This window comes from Cotesia typhae, unplaced genomic scaffold (assembly GCF_013202065.1).
Source record: "Cotesia typhae breed Kobodo isofemale line unplaced genomic scaffold, CoteBio_Ctyphae scaffold_13, whole genome shotgun sequence".
Lineage (NCBI taxonomy): Eukaryota > Metazoa > Arthropoda > Insecta > Hymenoptera > Braconidae > Cotesia > Cotesia typhae.
The window spans coordinates 15956493-15972264 of NW_027423774.1; the positions used below are offsets into that span (position 1 = coordinate 15956493).

Genomic DNA, 15772 nt, shown 5'->3' on the forward strand with positions numbered 1-15772 from the left:
TCCATGTAAAAATGAATTTTATTGTTAACTTTAAGTAAAATGGATGATGTATAATTATTGTTTAAATGTACTCATCATTTTAATTTTTTAATATTGAAAAATTCCTTTTTTTTTTTTAAGAAACTTTTATATTATGACTGTTCCATAGTATGATTTTTTTTTTGTAATGTTTTATGAAAAGTAACATGTAAGATTTTGTTTTTCGCGATAATGATAAGAATCTTTAGTTTATTTATAAATACAATAAAAAAAAACTTATTGAAGGATTTGTTAAAGTTTAAATTGAAAGAAAAATCAGAAAAAAATCATCTGTACAATAATATGTATTTTATTTTTAGAGATATCATATATGAGAAAAATTATTCAGTATTTATCTTCATGATTTATGAGCTTTCAGGTGCAATATTCAGTTTGCGTCATAGAGCCAGCATGCAGAAGTTAGTATAGCAGATTCGATAATGCGGTGGGTTCACGAGGGTGGTTAGTAGTGAAAGCTAGAGGGTGCCTCGCACGCCAGTCCGTGTTTCGACGTGACTCGTGCCGCAACCCTTTATTGTTTGTTCTGTCAAAAATTCAAATTCCACTATCCAATATTTACAAAAGTGAAATGTAATCAGTAAATTTGATAATTAATTCACCAATTTACATTTTATTGTAAGAAAATAATTTATCTTCGACATATATTTGTATACACATTTATTTAATTGACACATTAAATAATTACTTGTCAATTTGAATATTGTAATTTCAAGTAAAAATGGTAATTTTAATTATGACACAGGCCGCTTAGATTGAATAAATAAGACACGATTAAATCTGTTTTCTTTCATCACACGGAAAATTGAATTAAATACGGCCTTATATTTTTCAAGTATCGAGGCTTTAAAAATAAATCGGTTGCGTAAACAAATTTTCAGAGGAACTACCGCACTTCTCTCTGTATACTAAGAGTGTTAATACAAATAAAACTATTCTGTAAAGAGCAAAAGAGACGGGAGTTTTCGTGAACACTGAAAAAGTGCAGAAAAGCGAGATAAAAAATTATTAAAGAGATACGTGAACGTAAACATCAATGATGGCCCAGCTGCGTGTGCTTAACCAGCTCTTAGACCTTCTCTTTTTTTTTTTTTTTTTTTTTTATGTTTCCCGGAAACAGTTCTATTAATTTATTCTGATATCGTAGTCTTGACTGACCGATGTGTATCCGTAGATTGAGAAACAAAAGAATAAAGAAATTAAGCGTTCAAGTATTAGAATTTGTGAACGATTTTTATATGGACCCATTTATATAATACTTATCCTATATATATTTCATAAGATATAAATATTAGTAATACTGTATTTATTGTGATCGGGAAGTTAAATAATTACTTAAGAGTCCTTGATTCTTTAGCGATTGATTGGCAGGATTGGCAATTTGGCCAATTATCGTATGCCGGGGTTCGCGGAATACCGAATCAAATTATAGGTACAGTGGATACTAAGCTCAAAGAGGACGTAACGAATCGGCTGGTTCGCTCTAGCCAACGGCGAGTCGACGATCGAATTCTGATTTACGAATTTTCGGCGAAACTCGAGGTCGAAACTCTCCTCTTGAGCGCCTTTCTAGTTTCTTTTATCCTTCGGCAATTTTTAGTACAAAGGAGCTATTTTTGGACCGTACATAAATGTATATACATATATTTCTGATAGATTATTGTCAAGATAAGAAACTTTTTGTAAATTAACCATCCACTGAAATATTCATACTTTTCTTATCGTTTGCTTCCTGTCCATGTATAGACACATATGTACAAGCTTTGAGGGCTTGCACGAATGTTACGTTTATTGAGATTAAAAGCACAGATAAAAAATAATGATACACTGAATTTGTACTTTGCACCTTGCACATTTGTAAGCAAATTTTACCTCAAAAATTACTTTCACTTTTATTTCCGAGATTGTTGTATTGATTTTCACACACATGTTATTTTTTTTTTCATCTTGTTATTCTTAAAAAATTGCTTTGTTCTACACCTTCGTGTCGTCAGTCACGCAGAGAGATCGATGCGTCTTCCAGCGCGAGTAATACAAGGTCTACCAATTTCATGAAATATTTCAGTCTACCGATTTTTCGAAATATTTCAGCAATATATTTTTGTTTTTTTATATTAATTATTAGAAAGTACACGGCAGAAAAAGTTTGGTCGAATTGATAAAAATATTTTCTTTCTTCTTTTTTTCTTGAATATGTAGGAAACTTTTTCTTTTCTGTTCAAGAAAATTAAGTTATTTTCGTCAACGGATTAATGTCCTAATTCAAGAAATTTTTTTTTGATTATAAAGATTAATTATTTTAATATATTTACAGCAATTACAAAAACAAATTCTGACTTTAGTTTAGAAATACTATCATTTAATGAGATGGTAAGAGTGAGTAGTATAGTTGACAGCGCTCTGCTAGGTGGCGACATGGATAATAAAATTTCCCACTGTGAATACTTGTAACTGAGTTGTTAAAAGCAAATTTTGTGGAAAGAATCGTTAGCTTTGCGCAGTGGCGCTATCGTAACCAATGAAGTTCTACTGAGGTGCGATTATTGTTAGTTGAAAACTTTTTACCAATACCCCGCCAAGACGATGTGAAATACCATCGGCTACGGCAATTTTTGAAAGTTCCTACGGAAACTAATAAAGTAATCAAAAAATTAATTATCTCGTTGGAGAATTATTATCGACTTTTAGAACGTTCAAAGAAATTCACTTCTTCTTCTGATCGCTTAACATTTTTTAATTAGCACCACGCTTAAATCGACAATATTTTTTTTGCGCTAAACTTCATCCCACAAGTGTTAATAATTTATTTTGTTGATCGTGTCTAAACTGTCTTCTAATTGAAGTAAATGTGAACTTTTGTAAGACTAATTTTTAGAGATAAGATACAATGATAGAATTGTAAACCGAAAAAGAAAATCCAGTTAAGACTTTTAGTTTTTCATTTAATTAAATGCACAAGTCATTTATTGTTAAGAGTCAGGAACAGTTTAAAGTTAAAGAGTAATTTTTTTCTAGTGAAACTATTGTTTTTCAGATTCCATGCTTTTAATAATAACAATAATTGTATTTATTTTTTTTAACGATTATTTCAATGAGATTTGTCAGCCCGAAAGCATCAACACGTTTTTAATTCAATTAGCTGGTGAATGGAAATGTCACAGATCTTGCTGCTCGAAGACAATTTTTTTTAACTTTTCTTTAGTATAAAATCATGTGCTGAAGTCTGAATAATTTTTTGAATGAAATTTTGTTGGATTTTAAGTTTTTGTTTCATATTAAAATTTAAATTCCTGCACAGAAAAAAAGGTTCACTTGAGCTGAGAAAATATTTTTCTTCCTAATTATTTTCTTAAGCGAGAAAAAAATTTTTTTTTTGACACAAGAAATTTCACTTATTCCAACAAATTAATTCCCTTGCTTTGAGATATACGTATCTTGATCCAAGAAAATTTATTTAAGTCAAGAAAATTTTCTTGTGAGAAAATTTAGTCCTTGCTCCAAAAAATTTAGTTCTTGATAGAAGTAAATTTCCTTCTCTTGAGAAAATTTCTTTCTTGCTCCAAAAAATTACATATCTAGAGAGTAAATTTTCATTAATATTTTTATTGGTTAACATATCAAATGGAAAGATCAAATAATATGAAATCATTTTTTTTCATTCAATATGTATAATTGGGCGCTAAAATAATCTAAAATGGGTATCAAATATTCAAGAGAAAATTTTCTCAAGTATTTATGATAATTTGAATGAAGAAAAAATTACTTTCACCAAGAATAGAATTTCAAGAAAAATTTTTATTTCGGCCAACACAACTTCGGTCTTCCTTCAGGTACCCGAAAATTTTCTTGAGCCAAGAATGTTGTTCTCCAGTCAAGAAATTTTTCTTTCTGTGTGCAGTAAATCTCTTACTTTATATTTTAACATCATCAAAATTGTTTAATATAAAATAAAATTGCTTTGTATTATATTTATTCATTCATTTTTTCAACTTTTGTGCTCTTATGTAATTTTAAGTAAAAATATTTGGCCAGTAATTGCATAAAAAAAAGAGATTCGTAAGACTACATTATATACAAGAAACGACGATACCTAATGGTAATTGTAAAATTCACGAGAGTTGTCTCTCGTGGCTGGTAATCCAGACAGATGGGTCTCGTTAATGCCGCACGCTCGAGTAATTTGTGAGAAATCTAATAACTGTCCGCAGGGTTGGTACATCCCTCAAGTCAAACCACGAAAATAGAATTGCTGGAACACGGAAATGAGTAGACAAAAATTTTAAAAAATTTTCTCGTCAAAAAAAAGGATGTCAAGATCGTGGCGCTAATGATTTAGATTTTAACTACACTTTCTATTTCATCTAGTAAAACTTCCATAAATTTAAATTTAGTCCATGAATATCTTAAACATATCGAGAGTAGAATTTTTTTATCGTTATTGCTGTACAAAATTTACCTCCGTCAATTCGGTCACGCATAAAAACAAGAACAGAAATAACCAAATCGTCCGAGAACTCGTTAAGCAGTTTGCGGTCTTCTCATACCTTTTTTTACCGCCCCGTTAATGTAAACATATTCCGCGAAGAGATTTCGTCTCTCCTGCTCTCATATTTTCGTTCTATCTTTCGTTCTCTTACCCTTATTCACCTTTTATATCACCGGCCACCGCTATTTTTCTCTTTCACTCTTTCTATATCCTCACGACGCCAGTATTTCGGTTGCGAATAACATCTAATCAAAAATGAAAGAATTGTTCTTTTATTCATTCAATTCAGGAATGCACTTCAGATTTATTTGGTTTCTAATTTATTTTTTTATCAATATTTAAATCTTCATTTTTCTTAAAAATTTTACTATATTCATGATTATAAGTTTCATTAGAGAAAAATAATATTAACATTTTACAGAGAAAATGATTAAACTTTATGGATTCATCGTATGTTTTAAGGTAGTACCACTTCTACCAAAAGTGGTACTTACATATTAAATGTTCTGTACAAAGCCTTATTTAATTTACGTAGTTGATTTTCCTGAATAAAGTCGCATCAGAGAAAGAGAGACAGGGATCATTGTTGGACATTTTTTTCATAAATTATTACTATTTTTATTGAAATCTGATCGTCACTTTTTGTAAAATAAAACAAAAACTGTAATTTTTCATAAGACTTGATTTTTAACACTAAAACTTTAAAAACTCGATATTCTTTTACTTTGTAAGCGTTATAAACTGATAACTTATATTATTGCACGACTCATAATGCGAAGCATCGAAAAATTCTGTTTGCCTCTTTTACGCTACTGTTTTTATTGTTACACTTTCTATAAGGACTTTGATGAGGAATAATTATGTTACTTTTAAAGACTGATTTGATGTATTAAGAACCGACAAAAACATCAAAATGTAAAAGAAAAATTTCCCGTCAAGCAGTAAAAAAAAAAAACATCCGCAACTCATAAACCTAAAAATTTGAGAAAGAAGCCATGATTTGCCGAAGACTACGCAGAACGATAAAAGGGGCATCAGATTTGGTCCTGTTTAATTATAATTACTAAAAAATTTACTAATTTTGTATATCTATAATCTATATATATTTTTTACACATACTTAAGTCACATCAGACGCACCTACGCGAAAAAATAAATCTGATTTGTTTTAAAGTCTCGCGTTAGATGAAGCTACAAGAAAAATAAATGTCATTTTAAATCCTCATTTCCATTGTTAATGAAAAGCAATAAACTTTTTTTTTTTTATATAATAACATAACAGTAAAATTATTTTTTCTATTTTTTACAATCAATTGAGCATTAAAAATCGTGTATTTTTAATTATCCAAACGTTTTGAAAAATTTAGCCTTTCCTTCACTTTTAATACTAAACTTGAAATTAAATATTTACTAAAATTCCAGTTTTTTTTGTACTTAAATAAAAAAATATCGGAAAAATTGAATCGGTCTGGAGTCGTTTAAATTTATTTCATATGTTGAGAACTACCAATAGATATAACATGGTGCAGAGCATCGTCATTTTTGATGCTTTTATACTATTTTATTTTATATAGACACTGGATATCATCCCAGATTATACTGGGTGATATCTGGATTATAGTCAATGTAATCTGGATTATACTAGCAACTATCTGAAAATTTTTTTACTTAGTGTAATCTGGGATGATATCCAGTGTCATCTTGTTCTTTCTGTGTAGTTATTGAGAAATCAAAATCATTCTTCATTTAATATTACTCATAGGACTCCGTAAAATTTAACATAGTGTTTATATTTATAATTTTTTTCATGCAAAAATGCATAGTCCATGTTCAATATCGACGGTGACGATTTATGGTATAAATTATTCATTTAAAGAACTGATAGGCTTCGCTGCAGCATAGACGAATAAGTTTGAGTTAGTAGCAGAGTGTAAACAAGATTTAGAATTCTCACGAATTTTCTTGTGGTATAACACAACCTCGAGCTAACGCTATGAATATTTTGTATCAAATTCGTCGCTTTTCGGACATATTGCATGTAATATTCTATTTAGTACCTGATTTGAACCAAAATTTAATTCTATTTTAATGAAGTAAAGGAAATCGTGGAAAAACATTTCCTATACCAGCGCCTTATTAAATAATTTCCGGTCTAGTCTAAGCTTTAATTTTTTTCTTCAAACTTTCCTTTATCAAGAAGCTGAAAAAAAAAAAAATAATTGAGAACTAGTTATTCTTCTTTTCCAAAATTTGTTTTAAATAATTGATCAGTTGGAAAAACTAGGAAAACGTGGAAATTTGGCGATTATTTTTTGGTCATTCAAAATATTATCCTATAAAATTTCATATTTACCTAACAATTATGGGATCATTTTCAATTTTTCCTTTTTTCTAAGCCACATTTTATTGATCTAAAAAAAGATTAGTTTTATGAAAGTTTTTCAAACTTTGCAATTTTCCAATGTAAAATTTACATTTTTGAAAAATTTTTTGTATATGCAGTCATTACGCAGAAAGTGAGTTCTTCCACCTCAAATGTTAATAAGAATTTTTTTTTTTCCCAAGCTTATTCTATTTCACGCAAATTAATTATCCGAAAAAAATGAAAATTCGTTTTTCAACGACAAATGAAATTTTTTTTTATTTACTTCGAATAAAGTTAAAAAAAATTTATTTTATTATACCCATATTATACTCAGTGTTATCTGTGATGAAAAAAAAATGTCAAATTGTTCATTTTTTTATGTATTTTTCAAAAATGCAATGTAATTCATGGATAGAAAATATTTAAGGAGCATTTAAGCATAATTTTTCTAATAATTTGGGGTTGAAAAATTTTTAGTAAATATTTTCAAGTACCCCATTTTTAATTTTTATTTTTTTGAACGAAATTTCTCTTTGATTTTACTGATATAGTTTTTTTTTTGAAAAACACATTAAACAATAAACAATTAAAAAAAAAATTGATTATCACAAATTCCACAAATTTTACAGTTTCAAAAAAATTGATAAATTTATAAATTGAAAAGCAAAAAAGTTGAATATTACAATTTTTGAAAACAATCATATAATCCAAGATTCTACTGATTATAATTCAAATTATACGGGATATTTTTTCAGATTATATCCAGTGTAATCTTACGCGGTATAAACAGAAAAATTACTTGGTCAAATCGGAGATTACACTGAGAATAATGTTCTTTCCGTGTAAAAGGAACTTTATATTTATAGTTTTGATTATTTTACAAATTCTTTATTTTTATAATGACACCATATTTTTTTAAAAATTTTATTGAAGCACACGGAAGATGAGTACTGTTAAAAAATGCTGATTAAATATTAAAATGATAATTTATACGACAAATAAATAAAATGAATCATACAAATTTAAATATTCTATTTAAACAAATATATTACAAAATTTTATTGCACTTAAATTAAATGTTTTTTGTGAGGTGTAACAATTCAATAAATTAATATTCTATATTGCATACTAATTATCACAGCGACAAGACGTTAAAGCACCTTCTTGGTGTCGTGGCTCACCGCGGTGGGTCTTATAACCCAGCGTCATATAATACTCAGACGTCTGTTAGCTGAATGTGTATTTGTAAAGAAACATATGTACGTGCAGGTAAATATATATAAATATGAATATGTGGGTGTGAGAGTTTGGTCACGAATAGTGTGTAAGAGAATCAGCCCTCGCGGCAAGTAGCTGACAGGCATATAAGCGAAAACTAATCTATCCCACACCTTTACTCTAAACCCAACCAGGGAATAAAAATTCTAAATAGAGTGTTAAGCAACGCTTGAGATTTATTCTGTCAGTCGGATCAAAATATACAGTCCCTAGACTCTACTTCAAGATATATTAAATAATTATAAATTAATTTATTCACTTAAAAAAATTACAGTAAAATCGATTTGATTTTAATTTTTAAAGCGAAAAGCTGTATTTGCATTGTATTGCAGATCGACAAGAATAAAAGCAAAGAATCGTATAACCAGACACTGTGGCTGGCTACAGAAGGAGACATCTCCTGGTGGAGGAGGTGCCGGGGCTTTACATCAGGCGCCTCACTCTCGAAGATCCAAGAAGTCTACGAGAAAGAGACCGCCCGGACTCAAGGTCACCATCTCCAGTTCGTCATATCTGTCATTCTCGCAGTGGCCAAGTCCGCCCTGGGCGAGGATCATCTAGGTAACCTGTCTGACACAAAAATTAAATTTTTAAAATTAAAAATAATAAACTCAAACACCAGTTAATATAATATAAGGCAAAAATAAATGAATAACCGTCTAAAATACCACTAATATACAATTATTCAAGTAACGCCCACGATGTGGATTGCAAATCATTAATTTATGACGTTAAAATTTTAGATCAAACGAATGCCGTTTCTCACAAACGATATGGATACACCGTAAAATCCAATTTAAGATTTTTTGGTACTAATTATTACAAAGTTGAAGATATAATATATAAGTCGATATTTTTTAATTTAAATCCAATGAAAGTTTGTCATTTAGGCTCGTAAAGTATATTCTCACTTTTAATAATTACCAAGTCATTTAAATTTTGATTTTTTATTACTCCATAATCCATAATAGTAAATAAAATTTAACGCATTGGAGAAAGTATTTTTTATAGTTTGTGTGTATATATTTTCTTGGAACGATTTAGTATCGCTATTAATCAACGATATTAATAAAAAACGTCATGGTAATTCAACTATTTTATCATCAGAAGACATATTTTATTTAAAGAAGAGATGATTATTAGGAGCGATAAAATTTAATTTTTCGAGTAAGCTGCATTCAAAGTTTATGTGAAATTATTTTGATTATTATCAACGGCTAGACTTAACTTCGCATGGTCCAAGCCTTGAATAATGTCTTTAAGCCATCGTGTCTAGGGCTAATCCTTGGAAGCAAATTATAAAGCTTGACAACAAATCTCAGCCTTGAAAACAAATGACCAAGATGAGTCAGGATTTAAATATACATTATCAAGCTTACTTTAAATCCCGTTATTTAAATAAATAAATGATAATTCAATCAACTCTAAGCTATTAGTAATAAAATATGACGGGTTAAAATTTCAATCTTATCTGATTATACTGAGACAGTGTTGTATTAAAATTCAATTTTGTTGAATTTGAAAAATTTTTTTAAGTATCTTTTAATCCGAACAATTGTTTTTGTGCAATATTTTCTTAACTGCAAAAGTTTTTCAATTTTTTTTTCATCTTCCCGTTGTGAAAATTAATAATTTTCAGAAAATCGGGAAATTATTAATTTTGATCCAATATTCAAAAATCAAGTTTTAATTAGATCTCTACACTTAGATAATTTTACATTTTTAAATTATGAAAGTGATAAATTCAAAGTCTGGTCCTGGATTACGATGTGACAATTATAATTTTTCTTACACAGAAAGAAAAAAAATCTTGAGTCAAGAGTGAATTTTCTCAAGCCAAGAAAATTTCTTCTTGCTCTAAAATAACTCCAGCCTTCCCTATAATTTTCTTGGTTCAAGAAAATTTTTTTTTCTGTGTATAAATTTTTTTCCGTATATTATGTGGAATTATTGATTATGCTTAAATTTATCGATTATCATATACAAATAGAAAAATATCATTTTGGTAATTTAAACAATAAATTAAATTAATCTAGCATGATAAAAGTGATTTTTTTTTATTGTACCCGTAGACATTATTACACATTAATTGTATAGCCATGTATCTAAACGATAATAATGCGTAGTATATATATATATATATATATATATATATATATATATATATATATATTTCTCTTTCAGTAAAATGTTTTATTGTAGTTTTAAGAAAAAATATCATCATATGATCGTACACGTCTCAACCCAGCAATTAAAGGTACGAAAGCTTAAACGATGGACAGAACAAATGGTTATAGCACGACTTAATAAAGACCGAGAGCTGATCAACTACTCAGGCGGCAAATATTATCGCGTTTATTAAAGCCCAGAATAAAAATACGAGCTTATGTATATACGGTAAACTCGTGCACTGCGGATTATTATCTTGAACGTTCAATCTTTTGAACCCACTACACTTTTTTTTCTTATCCTTTTTTATATACATATATATTTATAAATATATGTTTCTTAGCTCCTCTTGAGGTGGTTTACCGTATCTGTCCTACTCCTCTCCAACCCCAACCGGTATTATATTTCAAAGCTGACCCCATCCAGTAAACGTGCAATGTTACCAACTTTATTGCGATTTCAAAACACGCGAAGATCGCTCTTGTTTCTTCAGAAACACGGAGCTCTTATTATTTCTTATATATTTGTATCAAATATCCATTTAATATTTTTACTTGCAATTTGTACGTCGTTATCGATGTTTATTTTCAATGTAATCCTGATTCAACACCTAATAAAATAATTCCTTGTATTCTATGGTATAATCTGCAAGAAAAATCACTTTTAAATGATTTCTCAGATTTCTTTCGAAGAAAATTCTTAAAAAAACTCGTGTAACACCATAAAGTGCATGGGTAGAGATCGAATGTGTTCAAAATTTACATTAAAAATTTTCAAAACAAAACTATTCTTTCAATAATCATTAAATTTTTGAGCTCAACAAGTATGAAACACTTTTAAAGTTCAGTGAGTTCGAAAAAGTGCGAAAATTAATACCAAGAGCTTGAAAATCTTAATGTGAATTTAGGTGTATTTTTGCAAAAATTTTTAAAGTGTTATATCATAGCGAGAAATTTATGGCAATGATCTAATGCTTATTATTAAATAAATGTGGGATTCACTAAATACTGACGTTGAAGTATCATCACTCATTAGTAACATCATGATTTAATTGATTATAATCAGATATTAATTAATATAATACAAGATAGTAATAGTTATCATCGTGAAAAAAATGAAGATAACTTTTAATCAATAGATAATATTTATTGCCATATTGGATTGAAAATATTTTAATTGCTTGTAAGTATATCATGATTACTTTTAAAAATTTCTAATTATTTACCAATTTAATGCTGTCAATTTTAAATTAAATGAATAGGCACATACAATTTTTTTTTTTTTTTGAAAATCAACAAAAAAATGTTTTAAAAGTTTAATATTGAAAGATAAATTCATTTTATAAACATTTGAATTTTTTTCATACAGATAAGAAGATTTTATTTAAAATAGTATTACTTTATACTGGCAAAAAAAATAATTTTCAAAATATCATAGCAAAAAAATTTTTTATTTAATTTGAATTTTCTTGATAGTGAAAAAAATTATTATCTATAAAAAAAATTAACTTGAATCAAGAGAAAGATTTTTGGACCAAGAAAATAATTTTAAAAAGTTTCATTGCCTTAAATCATGGCGAAAAATTCTTGAACTAAGTAAAATTTACTTTAACCAAAAAAAATTTCTTAGCTTAAGAATTTTTCTACTCAAATCAAGTAGATGAAAAATTAATTACTTGATTCAAGTAAATTTTTTTTTCTATGTAGTTAGTAGGGTTAAAAGTTTCTTTTGGGGTTAAAAAAATTACTGTGAAAAGATGAGCCTTTAATTCAGTCGTTTAAACGGTATAAAAATCAGAAGAAGGAAAAAAAATTTTTCCAATGATATGTTATTCTTATGCGATTTAAAAAAATGCAATGAGAACAATTTTAATATTAATATTATTAATATTAAGATATTAATATTAACGACTCATCTTTTCACTGTAATTTTTTTACACTCAACAGAAACTTTTAGGCAGTTTGGAAAAAAGAAAAATTTTCTTTTTTTTTTGGATTACCCTACTATTTAGTAATGGTAAATATTGTCAGCGGTAATTATAATAATTGTTATGTTTTATGTTAGTAGATAATGTTTCAGAAAATGATGAGTATAATTCTGGAATAGTAATAGTAATAGATATCATCCCTGATTTTAGTCAACCATTAGTTTTCACGTATGCTTAAATTTACTGTAAGTTTCATAGCCCCGACAGAAAACTAAAAAATTATTGAGGCTCGAACAAATAAACTTTTAAAATCTCAGACCTTTTTGTTTAAGAAAAATTAAATATTTTTCTCTATTTAAGTCCGTATTTGCAACAGTAATAGTATAGTCACAGACTTACATCAATAATAATCCTATTAGAACAACAAGACTGTTCTTAGTGTAGCAACAGAATTAACATAAGACTTACAGAACACCGTCATCTTGTAACTGCAAGTTTTTGTTTTGTGTATATTGTTTTGAAGTCTGTTATTATCAAGAGTTAAAAAATTGTTTTAATACTACTTTCAGTTCATGTAAGCTAATACTCTGTTGAATTCTTGAAAATTCGATTACCTACTCTGTTATGCGCATCACAATTAACAGCAATGGTAGCATAAAGAAGAAAAAGAATGAGAGAACGGAAATAACTAAGAAATTATTGGAAAACAATAAAAACTAATAGACCATTTATCTCACTAATTATTATTTTTTTTTTTATTAAAAGAAAAATGAATGTGATGTTTTTATGGAAAAAGTACTTTATAAATAACTATTCGATAACAGTTACAGATATTGGTTGGATCGCATGAAAAAAGAAAAACCTGCTTACTTGACAATCACATCACTTGAACTTCCAGACTCACCAATTCCTCTAATAGATTCTCAAGCAAGTGCTCGATTTCGTGCTACTGAGTCGTCTAATGTCAATTTTGAAAAAGATGAAATATTGGATGAATTTATTGAAAATATGACTAAGCTTGGGAAAAGGAGAAAAAAAGCTACCCGTAGTGCTGGTGTAAATGTTACTAAAACTATTGAACGTGCGAGGAAACAATTTATCGAAACAAAAAAATATAATAGAGCTCTTACTTCCCTTCAGACCAGTACAAAAACTATCGCTGAAGGTATGAATTATTTAGTTATACTCAATCTAATGCACAATATGTGTTTAAAAATTTTTAGTATAATAACATAAAAATTTTCAAACTTTAAAATTATTAGGCATCAAATAATTATCTGACTTGATAGCTTATTTTCCAGTGAAAAAATACGGCCAATGTTACACGTGCCATAAGGGAGTATCTCGGGAAAAGATACCACTGAAAAGTTATAAGTACGTATAAAAGAAGTTTGTTCAGAAGGTGACGCAATTATGTTTTAAAAGTATAATGTCGCAAGAATTTTTTTTTTTAATTTGTACTTACAAAAAAATTGTTTTTAAAATTAAAATTTTTTTATCAGTTTCATATATCTTATACTCCCTCGTGGCATCAATATCAAGATAAGTCCTGTGTTGTAACAGAATTTTGTTCTCTTGCCCCCACGGAATGGCATCCTATTGTAGCAGTTATTAATTTTTTTCCGTGCGTACATAGATGACCTGAAATTTTCAATTTTTATATCAAGCCATATCAAGCTATATCAGAAAGTTTTTTCGCGAAATATTAGAAATTAAAAATAAAATACGGTTTGTTTGGCGATTTATAAGATATGCAGGCACGCAGTAGCCTATCGGATCTGGCCCTTGCTTACCAAAGCATTGGACCGGGTTCGAGTTCGGCATACACCACTGAATATTTTCAATATTTAAGTGTATTCTGCTCAGCCCAAAAAATAAAACGAGTTCCAATCTCAAAAGTTTATCCCCTACCGTAGTCGCTCATGACCTTAGTAGTTTAGGCGACTTTGAACAATTAAAAAAACAAAAAAAAAAAAGATATGCGTACCTGAGATGTGCATATTTTATTTTTTTCTTTATGTTGTATTTTTCTCATATCAGTTATCCAGGGTAATAAATGTTTTTTTTTATGTTTCAATTAAAATATCAATAATATAATTAATTTTTTAAAAAAAATTGAAGCTTTAAGAAGCATAAACTTTTGGATTTTTTAAAATATTTTAAATTACGTGTACACAAAAATCACGATATTAAAACTCTCTAGAGTTTTTCGACTGATTGAGATATGGACAGAATATTTCTTATTAAAAATCAAATCGTTGATTTTTATATAATTTCATGCTTTCTAAATTTCCGTCGATTCTGATACAATCCGACGTAGATTTTTTTATATGTCTGCCGAATAATTTTGGTGTTTAATAATCGAGGCGGTGATTAAATGTTCCAAAATATTATTTCTTCATTCGCAAATGAGATTTATTTACGATTATTTCATTTGCAAATAATTATTATCAGAGATCAATATTTTATTTCTCATTAAATATTTGCAACTCAACCATGTCAAGGTTAAAATCTGAACGCATACACGATAATAAATCACAAAATTTTTTTTTAATGCTGAATTACATGTGTTGATTTACAGGACCGCCAAAAAGATGTACTAAGCCAAGTGACGTTATTAAAGAATGCATATGTGCGGAAATCACAGAGAATTTAAAAATCAACATCCAGGAGAAAACGGAGGTCAATAAATCTTCACGCAGTCCCAGTCCGGAAGTGACTCACACAATAAGAATTGCGATGAAATACCTTGGTCAGCCCGGATGCCGTGAACAACATGATGATGAAGATAATAATGATGATGAGGATGAAAATCGTGTAATTGAAAAAATTTCATCTTCCGATGAGCTATCAAATATTTTAGTTGATCAACAATCGACAGAACAGAACCAATATTACAGGGATACTAACTGTTGTGCCGGTCTTAACGTTGCCTTGGACTTTACACTCAATTGCAACGGTGTTCAATTAACGTCTCGAGATATTAGTCTAAAACCTGTTACTAAAGATAATTCCAATATAGATTAATACAACTTCATGTAATTTACTTTAAACGAGTTTATGATACACATTATAATTAATTTTACGTTAATATGTTTATCGTAAGTGCAGTTTCTGTATGTATAATGATATGCTATGCGAGTAAAACATGTTACATAGATAGTGTTTAATTAATCTTCAGTATACATATATATATATATATATATATATATATATATATATATATATATATATATATATATATATATATATATATATATATATATACGTAAAAGTGATAATTATATCATTCGAGTTAATTTATATGATTGTAGCACTTTTTTACTGGCATAAATATAAACATTAAATTACTTTTACTAAATTAATAAAAGACTAGCCGACCTGTGCGAATATTTTAGACAATATCGTGATCAAATAATGATTGGTAATATTATAATGTGGAAATAATACTGATGTTTATTATGACTGTTAAAAATAAAATATCTTCCATTTATAAATATATACATTTACTT

General features: G+C 28.2%; 1 protein-coding gene and 1 non-coding gene across 3 annotated transcripts; both read left to right on the forward strand.

Moving 5' to 3' along the window:
* The first annotated feature begins 537 nt into the window (after positions 1-537).
* LOC141535070 (uncharacterized) lies at positions 538-15370 on the forward strand. 2 transcript variants are annotated; one of them, XM_074254845.1, is made up of 4 exons: positions 538-609; positions 8497-8725; positions 13085-13425; positions 14842-15370. In XM_074254845.1, exons 3-4 carry the CDS (start codon positions 13107-13109, stop codon positions 15285-15287), a joined length of 765 nt encoding a protein of 254 aa, XP_074110946.1. In that variant the 5' UTR covers positions 538-609; positions 8497-8725; positions 13085-13106; the 3' UTR covers positions 15288-15370. The 2 variants fall into 2 exon arrangements, with proteins under 2 accessions (XP_074110946.1, XP_074110945.1); XM_074254844.1 differs by having other exon boundaries at positions 543-654.
* Positions 2526-2666, forward strand: LOC141535560 (U4 spliceosomal RNA). Its single transcript, XR_012480613.1, has one exon. It is a non-coding gene; the product is annotated as a U4 spliceosomal RNA (small nuclear RNA).
* Positions 15371-15772: the final 402 nt, after the last annotated feature.